General features: G+C 41.4%; 1 protein-coding gene across 4 annotated transcripts in view; it reads left to right on the top strand.

Moving 5' to 3' along the window:
* The window catches only part of SORCS1 (sortilin related VPS10 domain containing receptor 1), a 468,685-nt gene that overhangs the window by 306,667 nt on the left and 143,534 nt on the right, over positions 1–18,484 (top strand). For all 4 annotated transcript variants that reach the window (XM_064488397.1, XM_010987109.3, XM_010987108.3 and 1 more), the window contains exon 5: positions 6,349–6,422. In XM_064488397.1, coding sequence (XP_064344467.1) covers positions 6,349–6,422 — 74 coding nt within the window. The remainder of the gene's footprint in view (positions 1–6,348; positions 6,423–18,484) is intronic.

The following is an 18,484-nucleotide window of genomic DNA, read 5'->3' as shown; positions in this document are numbered from 1 at the left end:
CTTCCCTGCCTTGTTGCAGTCACCTTCTAACTGGTGTCTCTCTCCTCCGTTCCATCTGCACACAGCTAATGGATCCTTCTTATGGAGGCACAGCTCCAATTATGTCCCAAGTGACAATTTTCTCCTCCTGCCTATTTTTCTGTCTCAGAATTGCTGAGCCTTATCATCTTTGCATTTGAATAATGGTATGATGACATGGTTATTGAGGGCTACTCATTTTTCTTTTCATCAGTGTCTTGATGTTGGGGGTTTTGTGATATAGGTCCTTATCTGAGCTTCTAATTATTTCATATATCTTACTGTTATTTCTACATCTGTATTCTAGAATGTTTAAGGCCAAGATTCCATGTTATAATTTTCATAAGTACCTCCAAATCTGGGTGAACAGGAAGTATCCACAAATTGAACTGGTCCATTGTCACATATTGACCATTTCTTCCCAGCCAGCCCCAGTTCCATGTACAACTGTGGGGCATGTGACCGACTTCAGTGACAGCTAGGGAATGGCCAGTGACAGGTTTGATAAATCCAGCCTGGGGAGAGATTGATGGAGCCTGTGATGTGTCATTATTCCTGCTCACTTGTCATCAGCAGAGCCTGGAAGCTCAGCCTTGGTGCTCTCGTCTTTTGACCTTGTTGCTACTTGGATCTTGTCTCCATTAGCTGCCCACACGTTTGGGTAGGATTATAGCCATCCATCCTGCTTCAGGGCTCTCTTTATAACCTCTGCTCCTAGATCACAGTCTTTTATGCAACCCTGCCAAACTGGGTCTCTTGCGGTTAACAAAAGAAGAGCTAAAACACGACTTTACTCAGTGCTGGCTCTGTTTATTTGCTCAGACTGACCCATTTGCCCTGGAACACTCTTGCTTCGAATCTTCATACTAGAAATTTATACTGTATTCCCAGTCCCACCTTGGTAGCTTTGGAAAATTCCTCACTTTCTCTTATATAAGCCACTGGACAAAATATAACACATTGCTCTACATTGTGATACCGCGAGAAGCTGGCTTGGAGGAACGTACATCTATCAGGGACAGGGAGCTGGTCTGGGATGGTCATCCTGGTTCACTCACTATCTACCCCTTTACCCACCAGCCAAGAAAAAGACTCGTGTCTGCATTTATGAAGTTTTAGGTCTCTCACAATGTGTTTTTTTCTAAGAGTGAGTCCTGATCTCTCCCATGCTGTGCACCCAGAGCATCAGAGCATGTCTCCAAAGACTGAGGATTTCTCTCGACTGATTTTCTTTCTTCTGTTGAGGCTGGTGGAAGACAGAGCTGGGTATTTGCAGTGCCTCAGGTCTGGCATTGGAAATTTATTAGAAGTCCACCAGGTACCATCTCTTTCTTGCTGATAAGAATGCAGTAACAGCAGTGAGAAGTGGAGAATCATGAGACAGATGAGTGCAGGCCATCCCCAGGGCGTTATTAGGAGGAGGCAAATCAAAGAGAACCAGCAGGGTTTTCTGCCAGCCTTTTCAAGAAGTGTAGTTTGCAAGCCTCCTGCCTCTAAAATGTTAAGGGCAGAGAAACAAAGAGGAGGGAGCAGGCAACCTTGAAAAGAGCTGACCTCAGAAGGTGTTCCTCCAACAAGGAAGCCTCTCCAGGAGCCTGTGTGGAGGAGACCCAAGGACCTGCCTCCAGACGGGAAAGTTGCCACGGGGAGCTTTGTGGTGAAAGCATCCAATCCCATCAACCAAAGACCTAAACATGCTATCACTCTTAGCTTCTACCAAATTATGTTCTTGCACTGATTTCCTAGCTGCAAAAGAAAATTCTTGATGTGTACCTGTCTGTCGGTCTGTAAAGAGGGGCTGCATTGATCCATGTGGAACTATTGAGAAGACTTTCCAGGGATGGCGATGCCTGCAGACGTTTGCATCAACACAAGAAAGTCGAATTTCTTTTCAAAGAAAGATGCTACTCTGCTAGGGATGCAACCAAAATGAGAATGGTGAGAGGATAGGAAACGCAGGTTGGAAACAGCCGTTCTCATACCCTGCTTCTCAGCCCATCTGAATCTGCTGTAGATTACAGATCCTGAGCCCAGTCAGTGTCTCTCACTCTTGCCCACCCACAATCTAGTTGTCGCTCTGTGGCCTCCCTCTTTGCTCTCCCTCCAAGCCTGTGCCCCTCAGCCAACTTGCAGCTCTACAGACCTCCTGAAGATGGCGCCAGAGATGATTGTACCATGGTTTGAAAGCTAATAAAAGCAACCCTTGAAATCTTATCCTTTGCAATTAACTGTATTTTTATCCTCACTCTTCTTATAGCAGACAAAACAAACCAATGTGAGAAATGTCAAGCAAACAAACAAACAAAAAATAGAAGAAGAAAGAAAGAGAAACTCTTCTAGGGAGAAACACAGCAGGAAAAACTGTAGGTCTCGGGCAGCCCCAGACCAGTGTCTTGACAGAGGGAAGGGTTGGGTTCTGGGGCTGCTAATAGGACTTGAGTGTAGATGAGCCACAGGTTTGTGCTCATTAAATTGTATTTACTGAGATGGGGACATCGTCTTGGATAGTTTAGAATGATTCTAGACGGGAAGGATTTTCTGCCTGGCATTCCAGAATCCTTCCCCGCATCCCTTTCTAAAGAATCTACTCCTTCCATATTTCCCCCAGTATTTTTTTCCAGAGTTAGCGAAACAAAACAAAACTAAACCCCTCCAAGAATTGCATTTGGGGGTTCATGACAAGAGGTTAGTAGATGAGCGTTGCTCTCCTAAAACTAGTTCAAATACTCTTTCTCCCTGGCTCTTTCTCTTGGCACTGCTAGAGAAGGCTGCCGCTGCTTCTCTGATGTGACAGATAGTAATGACAGTTCTCAGTTCTGTGTTCTGACAGTCAAAAGAAACCTTGGAACCAGAGACAGGGAAGAGAATAAATCCTATTTAGGTGCTGCCAACACTATGAATTTTATTAAAGGATGTTGACTCCTACACAGAAAGCCTTCCGCTGGCAGCTGAGATGGTCACTGGGTAAAAAAGGTGTGGATGGCGTGCTCTTCTTGGTGAAGGAAAACTTGGCTGCCAGACTCTGCAGGTTTAATTAACACATTAACTCGGGCGACTGTGAGTTGTTTTCTCCTTTTCTTTGTATAGCATCAGGCTGGACAATTAACTTCTTAAGAAAGTTAAGAGAACTTGTTTGAAGAGAAAATGTTTGAAGCAGTAGGTGGAAAAGACAGAGCAGCTCTGTCTGGGGGTGAATATACAAGACCCCGCCTGCAAATCCTTGGGAGTTTCAAATTTACTGATATTTATACTTTTGTTTGGTTTAGGTGTAGGCTTCTAACTACGGATCCATGAAAGTCAAACCTGTCCCTCTGCTAAATTACCTCTGTCTATCCTTTGGGAAACCTGAGTGTTTTACTAGGTAGTCCATCACTAGGGAATTTGCATGGTGCAAAATCAATGCTTTCCTTCCCCTGCTTGCTCATCTCCTGTGTGCTCCGCACTGTATAGATAAGGAAGAATGGGACTGCAGGCCTTTAAAAACTTTGTGATCTCATCAGAGAGGCATGGAGTGATCTCAGATGTTTTAGATAGGAAGGGATTTCTGCCTTGCATTGATAAAAGGCTCTCTTGAAAGGCTACTAAGAAAGTTAAATATAAATATGTGGACTGTAGTTTGACAGCATCTCTTGTACCATGGTTCTTTGGAAAGGAGGCCACTGGGAAATCTCAGTGTATAGGAGAGGGTTCATAGAAAAGGTGTCCTCTGATCTGGACCTAAAAAGCAGACTGACATTGAGGTTAGGCAAGTCTTGAAGCCACCTCTGTCACAGTGGGTAGCACCAGTGAAGGCATGGCAGGGGGCCTGTGCCCAGGTGTGAATGGAAAGGTGAGAAGGCGGGTCCACTGACTCTAAAGGATACCTTTTAAGATAGGAAACTATAAAGGATGTCACTGAGCTGAATAAGAGAGGCTTGGTTTATTGGATTGTTTGGTGTACCCACTGCTTGAGGGCCTCAGGATGCTCACAAATAACAAAGCATCCCTTTGAAGAGGATGAAAACAAACATCGTGGGACCTACCTGACTGGTCCACAGGTTCTGAATCCAAGCCTAAGGGGATCAATTAAAAAAGACATAGAGGAAAAAAAAATGCATACACACAGATGTCAGCATCCAACAATTCCTCTCCAAGACGAATTCCGTGTGAAGGCAGAGATGACAGTCCCTTGGTGTAACCATAGGAGGGCTCACGATCTATATGTGATTTTCAGGATGTATGTAAGTCCAGCCCTCACACAGAATTTTATTATTTCAAAGCACCTTGATGATCTTACATTTGCGTGTCTTTGTATATAAATATAGATAGTAACATACATTTATAAATAGATCCAGACACACACAGTGGTGTGAACTCTGTTCCCTTTAAGCTCATAGAAAGCAGTGCAGCTCTGGGTTTGAAGGGAAAAAAAAGAAAAAAGATGGAGCAAGGGGAGAGGGAGAAGCAGACAGCCTCAGATCAGGTGCTTGCTGTTGTCATCCAAGTCTGAATATTAAGATGCAAGGTGTTGAGGACAGACTAGGGAACAAGAAGCAGGGCAGTAATCCTCTGGCTACTTGGGTTCTGAATTAAGAGGGCAGGCGTAGTTCTGTCTTCTGTTACCTCTGCAAGGGGGGTGGTCTCTCCATCTCTCCTTGGCAGTCTTAGAATGAATCAAGCAAGAAATGTACCCCAGAAATCTTTCTCCCCCACGCATGATGGGGCAGAGAAAAATAATAAGACTTGAAAGAAAAAGTTTCTTTTGGCCATTTTCTTCTTGGCCAGTTGCCCAAATACTGTGTAGTTGGAGCCAAGCGAGCTGTTCGCTTTGGTAGCCAAATATTTCAGCTTTTTTTTTTTGGACTTCAGGATATGTTTTGAGCCAATGGACACAATGTCTTAGCAAGCTCTTCCAAGGGTCAGTAAATACTCACTTGAGCTGACATCTTTCTTGGACATGCTTGGTACATCTGCAGCCTTGGTGAATCATTTGACCCTTCACTGAGTGCTCAGGCTGGAGAGAGAGGACAACCATGGTACTTAGTACAGAGTGACTCACCACCCATTCACTGTGGGATCTGGCAAATGCAGTAGTGGATGACTGGGATGTGAGTGGGTTACAGACCAGGCACATAGCTGAAGGGAGATGTTCCAAATGATTTTCAAATCAGCAGCCAAATGTCCATGGGAACCAGAATGCTGAGAGCAACAGGAATCTCTGAGTTGCCAGAAGAGGGTTCCATGGTGCTATAAAAATTACTGGAGAGGAACAGGGATATGGAGCAAGCCAGGAATGAAGAACAAGAAATAAGACAAGAAAGACCTTGGAGGAGATGGAGCATGTGGAGGGTTAGACCCTGTCTTACGAGCGGTGTTTCTTTGCAGTTGCCCTTGGAGAATACTGAAGCAGTGTAGCAAGTGGACTTGAAATCTTACCAGCTGTGTAACCATTCAAAAAGTGACCGTAACAACTTCATCTATCACAGGGATGGTGTGTGGGTTAAATGAAATAATGCATGAGAAGCACTTGGATCATAGTAAGAGCTTAGTCCACATGTGCTGCTGTTAGAGCCTGAAGTTCCTCTGCTTCCTGTTTAAAAAACCAGCACTGACTCCTCTCGCCTGCGGGATCAGTCCTGGGCTAACTGGTCATTCAAAGCCTTTTTCAAGTTGCCCTCATCGCTTTCAGCTAAGTTTGTTTAGATAAGCCAGGCTTATTCATAGACTGTCCCTACATATCTCACCCTTGACCCATGCACGTGTTTCCCTTTGTGAGTAGTGCCTGACCCATTTTTGTCAGTTTGAATTCTGCCCTTCATCAGGATCCCGGCTGCATCTCCACACATCTTGCCAGCTTCCCTGATTGACTCCTGAGTCTCCTTCCTTTGTATTCTTTTATCACTGGTGGCTGCATGCCTTTCTCATTATTTCATCAGGTTTGGGTTATACTTTCGGCTTTTTGAGAGCCAGGTCTAGATTTGGTACTTCTTTGTATCCCAGCAACAACCTACGTGTGCAAGGGCAAGTCATACAGCTCACCAGGCAGAGTGGTGTAGGAATCCCAGTTTACTCTAATGTTTAATGCACATGTTTCCAACAAATCCCTGATCTTTGTGAGCTTCAGTTTGCTCAGCTGTAAAATGGGGATATTAGTGTCTGCCTTGCAGAACATATGTGGAGAGTAGAGATGTCACGTGGCGCACTCACCTGGCATATGACAGGTGCTTAATAAATGGTAGGTATTTATTATTGTTATTGTTATTATTATTATTATTTTTAATCCAGTGAACTGATGTCTATGCATTCGATGTACCATGGAGTCAGGTGCTGAATAATTTCTCTTCTCTACAGTTATACAGCTCTGCTGAATTTGGGAGAAGGTGGCAACTTATCCAGGAAGGGGTCGTGCCAAACAGGTTCTACTGGTAAGTCTCATTTTATTTTGTAGCACATTAACATACCATCTGGTTAAATGAGCGTTGGAATCTTCTGCTCACCCAGAGCTCTCACATATGGTCTGTTCTTATCCTGATATACACACATCCCCCTAGGGCAGGAGGTGACATTGGAGTGGTGGACATTTTAAGGGAGTGTTAAAGCAGTGTCACAAATTACTTAACAAACCCAACACAGATCATTGAGATTTATGAACAACAAGGGCTTTGTAACTGGAGTTTTGTTGTATTTGGATGACACTTTGAGACAGACACTTAAAAAACATTTTGACAGTGATTTTTATTACTAAAAGCGGTATACACACACATACTGTGTGTTCAAATAAAGGTTTTAGTGTAAATGAGTAGATCCTATTTATTCTAAAAGCAGATTCTCTTCCGTTCCTGATTTCAAGTCTTCCAGACATTCTCATCATCTTATGGGATGCAGCCAATGTTCTTTGTTTCTTACTTATCCTTCCATAAGTGTTTTATGAGTTACCAAACATATATAAATATAAATATCAATCATTGTTTTTTCTTAGTCAGTTTGGACTTCAATGACAAAATATCACAGATTGGGTAGCTTAAACAACACGAGAAGGAAGGAGGCGTAGAAATTATTATTATTATTATTATTATTACTATTATTACTATTACTGCTGCTACTACTACATCTTTTACCACCTGAGCCCATCCCCCCTGATAAAACTAGAGGTGGTCCCCCTCCCTGGGTGACTCAGACTGAAAAGAAGGGACAATGCAAGTTTCTTCTAGTTTTTGAGTTTCTAAGGGCCTAGATCTTGGCTAAGTAAGAACAAAGTACAAAGTATTCTAGTGTAATTTTGACATTACTTATCAATCCCTTTTGAATTTACAGTCTAACTTCTGTAAAAGATGTAATTCTGCCCGACCTTAAGTTACCTAATTTGCCTGTAGAAAAAGCTGCAGGCAAATTGTTTCCCGGCTTTTGCTAGTATAAACAGTGCTCTATAGAACTAGCTCAGACCATAGTTTAAGTATCTCTTGTTCACATCATTCAGAATCACTGGGGCAATGACCTTTTAGAAGCCAATGAGCTTCCTGTAACTAGGATAGTGAAAGTCATCTCCCCTTTACTCTTCATGAAATTACACTGCCTCTCATCAGCCTTGGGACTTCCATGTACCTAATAGCTCCCCACCACCACGCCAATTTTCTCACTTCTAAGAGGAATGCATTTTTATCTTTCTCATTTTCAAGCACTGCCCTAAGATTCATGTGAGAGTTGAAAGCCAGAGAACAGCATTAGATAAATCTCCTTCCACTAGTGAAACTGCCTGGAAAAGGGAAAGATGAGTCATTTGCAAACAAACTGGCTCAAAGATAATACATAGAGATTTCTATATGGAAAGACATCCTTCTTCCCAGTCACAGAGACATCCATAACTAAAGAGGGTTTCTGGTACATAGAAGGTACTCACCTCTTCACTGCTGTTCCCACTCAGGAATGTCTTGAGCTTTGCTTTGGTGTCTAAATGGGCCTCTCCCTTCTCCGGAAATTCAGCTCTAGGTATTGCTGCATCTTCCTTCCCTCATCAGCCTTTCTTCTCTCTCTCGCTTACTCATTTTGTCCCTTATTCATGAGACACTTTGCACATTCATGTGTTTTGCCTATAAATTCTAATGTCACTTTTTGAAAACAGGGTCCATGTCTTTTTTTTTTTTTTTCATTTTCTGCTTTACTGGGCATTATATGTGCATAGAAGGGCCTCAGAGAATAAATAAATAAATGAAGGGCTGAAATAAACTAATGCGGTTCCCCCTAATTTAACCTGGAAATGGAGCTGGTGCTTTACCAATGAGAAAGCGTGAGGAACACATCTTTCCTCAAGTCTTTCTTCCAGGTGGCTGAAAATATATGCATGTGGACCTGGCTATAGACGGTAGAAAGTCACAATTCATGGAGGACTGGGTGGAAGTTTGTTCCAACCAATAGAAGCAAAGAAGAACATTGACTAAAATGATAAGACAGGGAAAAAGAACTGAGATGGGAGCATCTCCCATCTTATGTGGTGCAGGGTACACAGTATTTTCTAGCTCACTAAAGTCTTATTTATGTACTGCATTGTGAGGTGAGCAGATCCCACCATTACTTTGGCTGGTAGTAATTGAAACTTTTCTTACCTATTCTTGGAATGGGGGTCTTCGATCTGTAAGCCTGATTAGCAAAACCCTTATAATGGTCATATCATTATCTTTATAAAATCTTTACACATGATTGTGTATTGATTCTAATCAATCTGTTCATTAAATGAAATAAATGATACCCCTCCTTCTGCCTTTGGAAACAGAGAGGCACAGTTTCTCTATTCAAGCCCTGACATTGTGATAAGCATTATTCAAATGTAAGCTATTTAATCCTCAGAGCAATTTTATTAAGTAAGCCTTGCATTATCATCCCTAACAGATTAGAAATCTATGGCATGGAGAGGTTAAGTAATTGAGCCAAGGGCACACAGGTGCAAAGTGGCAGAGTCAAGATTCAGATGCAGGAGATCTAGCTTCAAAGCCCAGGAACTACTAACTCAGTGGACTCCATTGCCTTTGCCTCTTGGAATTTTTTTCTGGGCTAGCGCTGTAAGCCCTGGAAATCCAGCCCATTCAGACAGATGAGTAGAGAAAACCCAAGAGTCTTTTGGCCACCATGCTTGTGTGTGTATCTCTCCAACTGGGCTTGGCAGATGACCCCCTTGAGATCTTTAAGCTCAGTTGGTTTTTCCAGAGAAGGCATGAGACCTTGTAAATTGCACAGTGCACATGACTGTTGATGAAATCTCCTGGTCTCTGGCCACATGGTCTGCATTTCCTGACTCTGAGCAACTTCCTGGCAGAAGAGGTGTCAATCAAAGCAGTATATTTTGGACTCACTCCTGGAAATCAGTTGCTTCAAATTACATAACAACACAGGGCTATCTAGGATTATTTCACAAGCTTAATTGAAAGACTCTCTCTTTAATCATTTTTGCTTGAAGCCTGGCTGTGGGAGTGTAGAGGGAATTTCTCTAGTGCTAAATTGAATTGATGAGTGACCCTGGGTAATAACATAGCATTTCCCATGGAGAAAAATGAAGATGAATTCCTCTCTCTCCCTCATCATCTAGTACACTTAAGAAGTATCTTGATTTGGGGTGGCAGTAGTAATGCCACCCCTGGAAGTAATCGATGACAATTGTAAAACTATTATGGAATGTAAGAGCTGATCCTTATGTTCATGGTGGTTGCTGCTAGCACTAGCATCCAGACATAAATATGAACTTTCTTCCAAGGAGTTTAAATTGCTTCCAAAACCAATTTACATGTTTAGGGCATCTTACAAAACACATCTTAGCACAATATTGCCCTTAATAGAATAGGTGTCATTTTATTTAACGAACGTTTATAGCAGGTTTGTTATTTACTAGGTCAGAAATCAATTATGCTGGGAGGCAGTACAGCCTGGAGGTTAAGGGGCTCAGAGATACTGAGGTGTGAATTGTAGCTTTGCCATTTACTAAGTAGGAGGTCATAGGAAAGTTAACTTCCGTGTGCCTCAATTTTTTTCCTCTGTAAAATGAAGACAATTAATACCTACTTGATTAAATATGTTTCTTGTGATTTGGTTACATGCCTGGCACCTAAGAATTGTGTTAAGTTCCCATTGACTAATAGTACTGATGTTATTAATTGGAGCTGATTTTTTACATCTGTTAGTTTTATTTCCCGCATTTATTGTCAGGTTGGCTTTCCCCATCTGTAGCAATGATGAACATCATCAGATTTAGTCTTACAATCTAACAATTTAGAAGCTCCATAAAACTAGTCTGTCTCTTTCCTCATATTTCCAGTGATTGAATCTGAGTGGTCTGGCTCGGACCAGGGCTATATAAGGTGGTTCACTACTCGTATAGGTCAGACACATATCTTCTCTGGGAACTGTGACAGGAGATAGTGTTGGGTCCCAGTCAACTGCATGGGTTAAGTTTGGAGAAGAGTAGATTCTAAAAAAGAAAAAAAAAATGGATTCTGTTATCATGAAAAGGGAGGATAAATTTTCATTAGGGAAAAAAAAAAAACAGAGATGGGAAGACTGAGTTTCTGCAAGAGAAAGTTCCATAATAGGGATCTGTATTTGTTAAGTAACTACAACTGTCTGGGCACATGATAAATCATGCCATTTGATACTCATAACAAGATTGTGAGGTAGGGATTCTTATTCTCAGTTTGATGAACTATAAAAGTAATATAGTTTATTCAATATAATATGTAATACAGCCAAGTTTTGAAACTTGATGTGTCTGGGTCCGTGGCCCTTGCTTCCAATAGTAAAGATGAGCCCAAAACTCAAGACTTATTTTCTACCTGTATCCCTCCATTATAACTGTTGGCTTTTATCTACTGAATTTTAAACTAAGGTGTTACATTTGACTTTGAAGAAGAACATGGAATAGGGGGCCAGTGGTACCCAAATGCCTTGTATAAGTGAAGCTCCTGTGTAAAGCCAAGCTCACTACCAGAGGCTGATGAATGTGGTTTGTTGGGATCTGATTCAAATTGAGGACTAAGCAATGGAAGGCAGTTTTCATTATAAACCACTCAGCGATCTATTGTCTGTGCAAAAGACAAGGCAATCTTCCCTTAATTAAAGTAGGTTCAGACTTACCTTATTGCTTATGTTGTTCTGACATACAGGGGACTGACTGGCTGGCAACAGGGACAGCTGAATGACGGTTACATATTTTCTGTGCATGATGCACACATGGAAAATTAAGAGTCAGTTCAACAATGAACCTTTTGTTATTCTGGAATGCCAGCCTTGTTTCAGTGATGTCCCTCAGGGGGCATATGACAGCTGAATTATACAGCAGGGAGATACAGGAATACTTCCAGCTCCATACCCAGTGTGTTTGAGCAAGTTTACACATTCTCATTGATTCCCGTGGTTCAGTGCCAGTCAATCTGACTTCCCATTCCACATCTTTGACAAGTCCCATTTGTTGAGTACTTAGGTGTGCCAAGCTTTGTGCTGAGTGCTTTGCATATTTTGTTTTAAGCAATCCTCAAATCAATGATGTGAAATGATTTCTTGATCAAAATTATTTTTCAAGATGTGATACTAGATGTGATAGAAGAATGCAACCTGTTTTATTAAAAAAAAAAAAGTGACATTGGCTCACAGGTCTGGAAAGTCAGAAAGTCTTTCTTATCTCAACTCTGCTTGATCCAGAGGCTCGTTGAAGCCATCAGCTCTTGATCGCTCCCCATCATCAGCTCCTCTCTCCTCTGTGTGAGCTTTGCTCTCAGGGAGACTGCCTTCCTGGTGGTCTCTAACAGCTTATAGCCTCCCAGATTCGCTCTAATCGAAAAGAAAATACCTTCTTGCTTGATGCTCCAGCTCCATACTTAATCTTCGGATTAAATCTTAAGGCCGCTGATTACGTAACATGCTCATCACGCCTAGACGTGTGAGTAGAAGCAATCCCAGTAAACCATGTGGACAGAAAGTAAGGAATGGTGGTGCTCCAGGAAAAGACTGCGGAATTTTCCCAAAGGAAGGGAGAAGTTAAGTGGGAAGGCATCAACAAGAGGTGGTTGTTGATGACAGATGTTTTAATTCCCATTTTTAGATGAGAAATAAATAAGAAGACAAATAAGAAAACCACTTCCTAGAGAGGTTAAATAATTTTGCCTAATGTCACACGTTCGTAAGTTATGGTGATGAAATTTAAACCAAGGGATGCTTTTCTGGCTAAGGAGCCTGTGCTATTTAAGCATCACGGTATATTCTCTCTAGTGTATTTTTGCAACCCGGTCTGCTAGGGACCAGTCAAGCCTGGCTTGCGCTCTGGCTTTCCTTGGAGCTTCTTGGAGGACCTGACTCCGCAGAGCTCATTTCTTACTCAGAACTGTGTGTTGGCAGATCCTTCCTGTTGGGCTCATATCCCTTGGGCCCTGCCTGCACCCAGTCATTAAAGTCGCCTTTGTCCCTTACCTAGCCTATTGTCCATACCCAGAGGCCTCTCATCTACCTCAGGCATAAGAGGCAGATCCATAAGCCCTTGCTGATGTATCTGGCGTCGGTCAGAAAACACTCCAGGACTTAAAATAGTTTCTCTCTCTGATTCTGACTCAGGTCACTACTACTCATCATCTAGTCCTTGTTGAATACTGCTGCTGAGCCAATTTCAGGGTTTTATTTTGCCTTGTTAGTTTGATGGTTTGTTTTATATTTACCAGTTCACCATGACCCTCCTTTGTCTTCCTTCAGATATATTGGCATTCAACCCAGCATCTCCAAGACTTCTAAGTCACTCATCCCACAGGGACTTCGAGGATGTGACATTAGATGACTAACTCTTTTCCCTTTCCCCACATGGGTTTAATGGATTCAATAACAAGAAACTTCTCTCTACTTCTCCATTTCCAGGTTCTGGTTCTGCAAACTGGAAATGGGGTGAAATCTAATGATTTTACAAAAAATTGAAATATAATGTAACATATAAAAATGCTATCACAATAACTTGAAAATGTGACACTATTAGTATTAGATTTGATAGGGAGGGTGTATGGCTATTTTTTGAAGAGATTCTGCCTCATTCTTCACCCACATCTATGAAGCTAGTCATTGTCTGCACAGAGCATCTTAAAAAAAAGATCACTCACTTTCAATTTTATATAAGCTGGCAGTGGAACACCTCACCTTTCAAAATCAACTTTTCCTATAGGCTTCCATATTTCTCTATCCCCTCTATCCCAGCCTTACCACCTTAGAGTCATAGTCAACTCTGTCCTCTTACTCACCTTCTCTTAAATTTGGGGGTTTCCAGGTCCCATCCGTTCTACCTCCATGAAGTTATACCTGTCCTCCTCCTCTTCCATTCTCCCTAGCATCACACTGGTTCAGTAACCCCCTCCCTCTCACTGGGTAAAAAGCCCCTCCATCTGTCGCCTCACATCATACTCCTGCCTGAGGAATCATGTAAGCGTTTCTCTGATCACGTGTTTGTGTCATTCCTCATTGCTTACAACATGCAATTGAAAAGAGTAAGAATGTAACTGGGTTCTTGCAAACCTGGGCTCAAATACACATTTTCTGACCCAGCCACCCTGCTCCCAATTCTGTGTTCTCAGTTCCACAAGTCCAGGTGAGTAATTCTAAGCACTGATTTGTCTCTTGACCAGTCTGTAGTTCTTATCTTTGGGACTAAACTGTTTGTATTTGTTTGTTTTCAACAGTGATTGATTTTTAGCGCCTACTATGTATCAGGACAGTTTTAGTCTTTAAATACAGAAATAATGTGTGAGAGTCCTTGTCATTATTAGGATTACAATATTGGACTTTTATGGTCTTACACTGATGCCTGCCTCTACCATGGGGCCTCTGTTGATCCTTGCTTCTTGTTTTTCTAGGCAAGAAGAATCTCCTTCTTTGAATTTAGATGTGGTTATGTCACATATAAAGTGTCACGCATTATAGCATGCGTTGTATTACAGGTCTGCACAGACAGCTGGTACAGAGAGCACAGGCTCAGAGTCAGCAAGTCCAGCTTTGAGTCTGAGCATCGCTGTCTCCCTGCCTGGGTGATCCTGAGCAGCTCCTTCGTCTGCCCAGGCTTCAATTTCCTTCTTCCAAGGCTTATTTTGAGAATCAAAAAATGGCACACTGCCATAATTATTACTAAGTAACTTTGTACTTCATATGTTCTCCATATCTATCTATCTTCTTATTTCCTCACTTCCCTCTCCTGCTGGAAGATAAGTTTCTTAGGGACCAAGACTGTCTTTAACATATTTCTGTCTTGTGTACAGTAGTCCACAGACACACACATACACACAAAGTAGTGAAATTTATCAGATACACACAGACATGCGTATACATAAACATAAATCTCCAAATTGAAACACATCTTGAATGGACTTCATTTGTTAAATCAGGGAACCATTACAGATGACTTGTCTTTCCTTCTAACCTGAAAAAGTTAGACTTCTAAACCACTGAAGCCATCAAAGCATGTGTTGAAGCAGGGGTGGAATTCTAGACCAGTAAAAGCAACACTTTTCTATGCAGTAGGTTATTCATTAACTCAACAGGCTGTCCTAAGGAGTAATGAGATCCACGTTAGCAGAGGAGTTTAAGCAAAAGAAAGAGTGACTTCATCCTAGACTCCTCTCCCAAGGAGTCATGCCACAGAATATTGCCAGATGCTCTGCACACTTCAGAATCTGGAATTCAGGAGAACTCACAACCCTCCTATCTTTGGAGTATGGACTTTATTCGTACTTCTCTTTTACTCCTCATCCTCCCAGACTGGTTCTTCTCTGGTTCTGAGCCCCTGTGCTCTAAGCTGAACCGTGTGTGTGGCTTTGGGTAAGGAGCAGGGAGAAGTGGCAGAAAATCATTCATGAGATCACATACCAAGAGCTTCGCTGGGGCATTTCTGATACCTGCACTAGGAGTGCTGGATAAGAGGGTTTTCATTATCCTTCAGAGGCCTGGTGTTTTATCTTTTTTCCTGTTAATGAGCTTCACTTGAGTGCTATTTCCCAACCCACGTGTACCTTCCTCCACTTCTGAATCTCTTCCTATGATTAGCAAGTTTGCCCTACAAATTAAGTTAAATTTCCCCTGCTATAGTGTGAGCCCATCACTTTTCTCATGACCTTTGTTCACTAATGGCCATCATTGATTCCTGTCCTCCTTATCTTGATGATTTCCTGTCTCCTCTATCACTGAGCAGCTGTGATTTGGTCATTTCTCTAGATTTCCAGTAAGAAATCTTACAATGGCAGAGTGCAAGAGATGGCAGTGAAAAAAAGTGTAATAGAGGGGGAAAAATCCTAATTATGGCTCCCTAATTTAGACTAATATTAAAAAATATTGACTTATGTCCTAGTGATCAAACCTCACTTAGCCTTCAAATTCAGGAGTCTCTGGGTTTATCTACTGTCTGCGTTTGTGTTGTTTCTCTTGCTCAGTCAATCATTGTCCACCTTTGGGTGTTCCCTTTAGTCAATGAGAGATGGTGTTTGGTGTTTAAGAGTGAAAGCTCTGGAGTCAGAATGCCTTTGTTAGAATCCTGTTTTCAAGGAGGGTAATGATGAGCTATTTAATTAACTTCTTTAAGCCTTATGATCTTTATCTGTATAATGATCATCACAATAGTGTCTTCTTCATATACTTACTGTGAGGATTAAAATAAGATTCCAGGTAAACCCTAAACACATTATACATGATGGATAAATGTTAACTATTTTTTAAAAGAAGGATAGGGACAAGTGGGATATTAACGACTTTCTGAAATGTGCCATCTCGTTTTGGTACTCAATTTAATCATTTACATTTTCCATGGGAATTTTGAATGTGTGCATGTGTTTTACTTTTTTGTTGCCCCAGAATGAGGAACAGTGGATCAAGAATCAGTTTACTGTTTTATTTTGTAGCTTCTCAGTTATCTGAAAACTTTTATATTACCCAATTCATTTAATTTACCTCAGTTGAGTAATTTCCAGAGCCAACTCCTGACCATGAAGATAGAGGAAGCAGTTCCTGCCCTCAAGGCGCTTGCAGCTGCTGAGGTGGGATTGCATAGGGATCCCCTCCAGAAGTATGTGGAAGGACATTGCCCGTGCAAAGCTATCCATCTGCGAACTTGCAGCCAAGCATCTGGCTTGGAGCGTAAGGTTATAAGACTGGCAGTCTTGAAGAAAAACTGGACTTGTACTTGGAAGAGAAGAGCAGGAGGCAAACTAGAACCGACCAGCACTTGTGCCCTGCCTCCCTCACCTCCAACCAGAAGGACTTTCAGGTCAGAATGGCCACTGCTTCTCTCCTGCCTTCCGGATCTCACAAAGATGTCCTTTCAGTCAGCTCTAACGTGATACCATGCAGAGACTCTGGAAAATATAGTTGCAGCTTCACCAAGTGGATCCAGTGCAAAATCACCACGGTCTACCCCTTGAAAACTTGGAGCCTGTGCACATCATTTTAAACCATATATAACTTCCAAAGGAAAGCAAAACCAATCTTACAGTAACATATAGTGAAAAAGAATAGATATATGTATGTGGATGACTGAAGCATTATGCTGCACACCAGAAATCAACACAACATTGTAAACTGACTGTACTTCAATTTAAAAAAATGGTTAAAATTAAAAAATTTTCTTCTGAGAAGTCAAAAAACAATTGTGTCTACCTAGCATGATGGAACCCCCATACAATTTAAAACATGATAAATATCTCTCCAAAAAGATGAAAAAACTTTGCCCATGTCACTTTATCTATCCTTGGGCAATATTCCTGTTCTAGGGACTCTTACTTCCCCTTTATATATTCTGTAATTAAAATACCAACATGTAAGGTCAGCCATTATTAACACATCTTGTGTTAAAAGAGAGGAATGGAGAAGAGGAAGAAGAAAGGAAAAGATTTACACATACAGACACATACACAAATATGTTAGTATTAGATTAGATTGAGTGGGTCTCTAGGGACTGGTTCCTAAGGAAAGAGATTTGTCTGTTAATAGGCCAAAGAGGAGAAGAAATTGACCGAAAGCTCGGATAGTGAAGTGCCTGCACGTGTACCTGATACATACCATGCGTCTTCAAATCTAAAATTTCGTTGAGTGAGGATGCACCCTTATCTTGTGTATTTGTCAGAATAATTCTGCCAATTAAATGTTACCATTTCAGTGATTGTAAGACACCTACTGATTTAAGAGATGTTAAAATAAGAAAACAATGAGCATTTTGAAATTGATGAAATGGGTGCACAATAAATATTTGTTGAATGAGCAAAAAATGAGGAATGAATATTAGAGATGAGGCAACCACTGGTATTTTTTTTTCAAAGCACAGGTTAGATAGAGTTGTCTAGATAGATAACTAATGAGATATGGAATGGTAAATTCTAGACAGGGGGATAGTGAAGACGCAGAACCTGACTCATTTGACTGGGCAGAAATGAAACACAAAACAGGCCAAGGAAAATGCTAAAACCAACTGTAAGACTGCTAAATCCTTGTAGATGACTAGCCCCAATGTGTTTATGCATCAGAGTCTCAGGATTCTTAGAAAACTTAGGGACCACCACATCTGACTTATGTCTTGCAGGAATCACTGCTGCAAAATTCCAAATAAATGTCTGAAAACAACCTTTTGGATTGGAATGGAACTTTGTCTGTCTATCAGGATCTATCTTTCTACCTAGAGGAAATGGAGTAGTCCCACTCTTTTTTATCGTTGGCTCTGGCCCTTGAAACATTAACACCTCTAAACAGAATGATTCCATAATTTAGAGGAAGCTGTCGAGGTTTTCACAGGCATGCATGGCAAGATGTGCCCTGGAGTAGGGGACAGAACCTGCTGCAGCATCTGTGAGATTTATGGTAAAGGGTTTTTTACACGAGTGCTGAAGTTTAAGGCAGATAAATCCCAGAAGACAAATACCACCAATAATTGAATTACAAAGCCATTATCATGTGCTGAACAGAGCAACTTTATGACTCTATTGTGACAAGATGAAACTTGTTAGAATATTTATGTGCCTGGGATGGCTTCTGCATCACCAACCCAGAGAACCAACTAGCTCTTCCGTGTGCCTCCTACGAGCAGTCAGCCTTCCTGAGGAATTCAGTAGCCAAGGAAAACAAGATGCTTAAAAGAGAGGAATCCAAAAGAGCACACAGCCAAACCTCACATCTGACCTTGAATTTAAACAGCTCCCGGGCCCAATATATTTATGTTGTCAGCTGAAATCAGTCTCTTCCCACAGTAAGAGGTGGCCCTAGAATACATAACGACTCTGGTTACAACCCGCATTGTTTTCTACTTCTGAACAAATGGAGAGTAAAAACATCCAGTAATAAGAGCCATTTTTTTTTCCAATCTTAACATTTCTTTGAAAAATAATATAACTTCATTTTTGTGATTATCAAAATCCATGAATTATAAACTCTTGACCACAGAAATGAAACAGTGGTTTGCCTGCATTGTAGGATGAAGTGACAACATGACCAACCCATTTCATGTGAT

Source organism: Camelus dromedarius, chromosome 8 (genome assembly GCF_036321535.1).
Source record: "Camelus dromedarius isolate mCamDro1 chromosome 8, mCamDro1.pat, whole genome shotgun sequence".
NCBI lineage: Eukaryota > Metazoa > Chordata > Mammalia > Artiodactyla > Camelidae > Camelus > Camelus dromedarius.
This window is presented reverse-complemented; position numbering and strand designations above follow the sequence as displayed.